Genomic DNA, 3768 nt, shown 5'->3' with positions numbered 1-3768 from the left:
GTGAAGGGCGGCTAAGGGCCTCTTCCCAGAGACATCTTCCCTGACTACCTAAGTCTATGGACTTGCCCCTTTCTGGGCTCCCACAACCCCATAAAGACACAGGATACCATGTGTCTGACCATCCAGAGTTCATTTCCGGGCTTCCCATCCCAGCCTCAGCCCGGACACAATGCCTGCCTGTCTCCACACCCCCGGCAGCTGTGTGCGAAACAGTGAGTGGTGGGTTAGTGACCAGAGTCTCCAGAGTGATTAGGGGATTCTCCTGAGAACTTCCTCTTGAGCCACAGCAGCCTTTTGAGCTCTCAGAGGCCCCTGTGGACAAGTCCCTGGGGGCCCAGCATGGTGGGTGGGAGCATGTCCCACTAACCGGGTTTCCTTGAGCAAGCCCTCAACCTCCTTGCATGTCCAGTCCCTCAGCTGGGAAACGGGCTAATGATGGTGCCTCCCCGCTGGGTCGTGTGTGGGCTTAATGAGTGCAGGTTAGTGTTCAGAGATGATTGGCTGTTCCTGTCACTCACTCACCGTGCGCCTACTATGTCTGGACCCTGGGACTCACAGGGACTAGGCAGGTGGTTCTGGGACCTCCCACTGGGCTTAGCATGGTCTCTGGAGCCCATTGAGGACTCAACAGGTGAGACCTCTGATTTCTGTGGCTGCTATGAAGCCCTATATCCTCTTCACATGGCCCTCCCCAGGCAGACCCTGTGGAAGGCAGGAGAGGCAGAAGGGCCCTCAAACAGCCGCCGAGGTGTCACGCGTGCTGTCAGCCTGGCAGTTTCCAACTTGTATTAACGCGTGTTTTGTTTTTTTTTTTAACACCACCTAACTTTGGAAGTTGCCCTTAGGAGGACTGAATAAATGGGGAGTTAGAGCGCTTTCACCTGCAGAAGGAGAGCTGTGGCTGGGCAGCCTCGCTCTCTTCCAGGCCCCGGGCCAGGCATCCAGCTGAGCCACGCCAGGGGCACTTGGAGCAGACCCACAGGCTTCCTAAAGATGCGGCACATGCCAGGGCCTTGCTGTGTGCTAGGCACTGTGTCGAGCACTTTTTCTTTACTGTCTTGTTAAATCTTCCCCCATAACTCCCGTGGCTGGCACACAGTAAGCACTCAATAAATCCTCACTGAATGATCACCTAGAGCATCTGGGTGGGTCTGAGTCCAAGCTGGGAGGGTGAGTAGGGTCTCCATGCCCTTGCCGGCCTAGAGGGGGGCTTCGTGGGAATCAGAAACTAGCGCCCCTCTGCCAAGGGGGGACACGGCCCCTAGTGCCAAGCTCAGCGAGCCGCTGGTGCCTCTGAGTAGGTGAAGGCACCCTTTCCTAGGAGTGAATGCCGCCCGCACCAGGGCTCCCCTGGTGGAGTGGGTGGCCCTGACGATCTGAGTGGAATGCCCATCCTAGGCTCTCACCCCTCCACCCTGAGTTCCTGTACACCCGCCTGACAGGTGTAACTAGAGCTCCAACCGGGACATCATCACCAGAGAGTGAGGGCCGGGAGTGGAGATGCCCCCGAGGAGGTGTCCAGAGAGAGGGCCTGGCATGTGAACCGGATGTCCCTGCCCAGCCCTCTGGACAGAAGCTCCCACAAAACTGCTGGTGGAGGGTGAAGCTGGGAGGGGTCCTCTTCTCCTATGAGTCTTGGGGCCCCACCTCCGGCCACCTTCCCCCTCACAGGCAGCCCAGTTTACTTGAGTCCAGGGGGTCTCACCTTGCTGGACAGGTGGTTTCAGGCCTTGGGGACCACCCTGGAGTTGGCCCAGGGTCTGATCACCTGCGCTGAGTCTGACAAACCCCATGTCAACAGGCCAGCTTAGCAGGCTTTGCTCAAATTGATTTTCTGACCATCCAGGCTTCACAGTCAAACTACTGGATGTAGGGGAGGAGGCCCAGGGGTCTCAGCCACTGAGGGGCAGGTGATTTGCTGTGTGGGTTTGGGTTCTGGGGGCTTCCTAAGCTGTCCCACCCCTCTGGGAAGCCCAGCGCTATTGCTCGGGGCATGCAGCTGACTGCTGGAGGGGTGCGGTCAGGGGGAACCTGGGCCAGTTTCAGGAATCTGCTGTGTGACTTGCCATAAATCTCTCCCTTTCGCTTTGCCAACTATAAAATGAGGGGATTGGTTTAGATCAGGAATGGAGAGGGGGACCCGGAGGTGCTGTCTCTGGTTGAGGTGTGTTGAGAGGGTGGGCTCCGGACTACAAGGAGAGGTTGACTCCCACTCTGCCACTTAGAGCGATGTTGCCTTGGCCAGGAGATTTCACCTCTCTGAGCCTCAGTTTCCTCATCGGTAAATGGGGGTATGTACAGCACCTACCTAGGGTTGTGGTGAGGATTGGGGAAGGTGCCCATGAAGTTCGGAATGCAGTGCTGGCAAGTGGACACTCAGTCCCTGTTACTATCATCATCACCATAATTGTCCCCTCCTCCTATCTTCTCTGCACCTCTGGAGCTGGGTCACTGTGAAACGCTGTTCCGACACCCAGCATTCCTGGGCTCCCACTGTTCTCTCCATTCCCATACTCGCGTACCTGACTCTGCAGGTTCTCTCCTGGCGTCCCAGCACTCCTGCCCCTAGGCCTTTGTACAGCATGGTACCTCCTGTGCAAGGAGCAGCTAAAAAGCCACCTCCTCCTTGAGGCCTTCCCAGACCCCATCCCAGTGGAAGGGGGTGGCCCTCCTGGAGCCCTGGGCACTTGCTCCCTCTCTCTCAGCACACACGGTTCTTCTACCCAAAGAGACAATCAGCACCCTCTTCTGATTGCTGCTGGGGCCCTTGTGGTGCCAGCATAGCCCTGGTCCTCTGAATCAGGAGCCATAAGCCAATTCTGAGGTCATTGCAATGAGGATAATAAGCACAGCCTGCATCCTTGGAGCTTCCAGCCATGTAGGGGATGAGAGAGCGGAGGCAGGGTGGCTGCAGTCCATACTGTGGGCTGGGGGCACCGGGGAAGGGAGAGAGTTGAAGCCTCCCTAAGAGTCTGAATGGCTGAGAAGGGGCCACAGGGCTTGGGGGCTTCACAAGGCACCATCAGGCCAGGAGTGAGAGTTGGGCGGGCTCTGGGAACCCAGGTTTCTCTCAAAGCTTCAGGGCTGGGAGTAGACACCCTGGAACGCCTCACTCTAAGAGCAGCAGGGCTGAGTTGACACTCACAGTTCTTGTGGGCTGAACCTGTTGGAGAGAAGACAGAATCTGGTGAGAAAGTGTTTTGAGCTTGCCCGCATAATGGAGGTGGGTCCTGGGTGGGGGTGGGGGAAGAAGGGAAATCAGAGTGGTGCTGGCCTGGCCAAGCACAGTCCCCCTCCCGTGGCACAGGGGTGAAATGAGCTGAAAGTCCTATTTTATCTGGGAGTCCTTCTGCACTTGCTGCTGCCACCTCTTCACACACACGCGCGCACACACACACACACACACACACGCATGACTCTGTCACAGTTGAAAAGAAGCAAGCCTCTGTGGTGAGGCCCACTGGACTTGGAGCCTGATGGTGTGTGACCAACTGTGTGGGAGTTTTCTCCTCTGGGGCTGAGCCTCTGCGCCTGCACAGTGGGTGTGGGGAAGGTCCAGTGAGAGGAGCCCAGAGGGCCTGGCTGGGTGCCTGGAACCCTGGCCTCTGGGAGGGTCAGGACTGTGCCGGAGCCCCGAGGGCCTGGCCGGGTGCCTGGAACCCTGGCCTCCGGGGGGGTCAGGACTGTGCCGGAGCCCCGAGGGCCTGGCCGGGTGCCTGGAACCCTGGCCTCCGGGAGGGTCAGGACTGTGCTGGAGCCCTGAGGGCC

General features: G+C 58.3%; 1 protein-coding gene across 2 annotated transcripts in view; it reads right to left on the bottom strand.

Annotated features, from left to right (window-relative positions):
• Nucleotides 1–3768, bottom strand: part of FAM3D (family with sequence similarity 3, member D) — a 38262-nt gene that overhangs the window by 14650 nt on the left and 19844 nt on the right. For both annotated transcript variants that reach the window (XM_010851547.1, XM_010851546.1), the window contains exon 4: nt 3146–3163. In XM_010851547.1, the coding sequence (XP_010849849.1) occupies nt 3146–3163 (18 nt within the window). The remainder of the gene's footprint in view (nt 1–3145; nt 3164–3768) is intronic.

Source organism: Bison bison, unplaced genomic scaffold (assembly GCF_000754665.1).
Source record: "Bison bison bison isolate TAMUID 2011002044 unplaced genomic scaffold, Bison_UMD1.0 scf7180017864304, whole genome shotgun sequence".
In the NCBI taxonomy this organism is placed as follows: Eukaryota; Metazoa; Chordata; class Mammalia; order Artiodactyla; family Bovidae; genus Bison; species Bison bison.
This window is presented reverse-complemented; position numbering and strand designations above follow the sequence as displayed.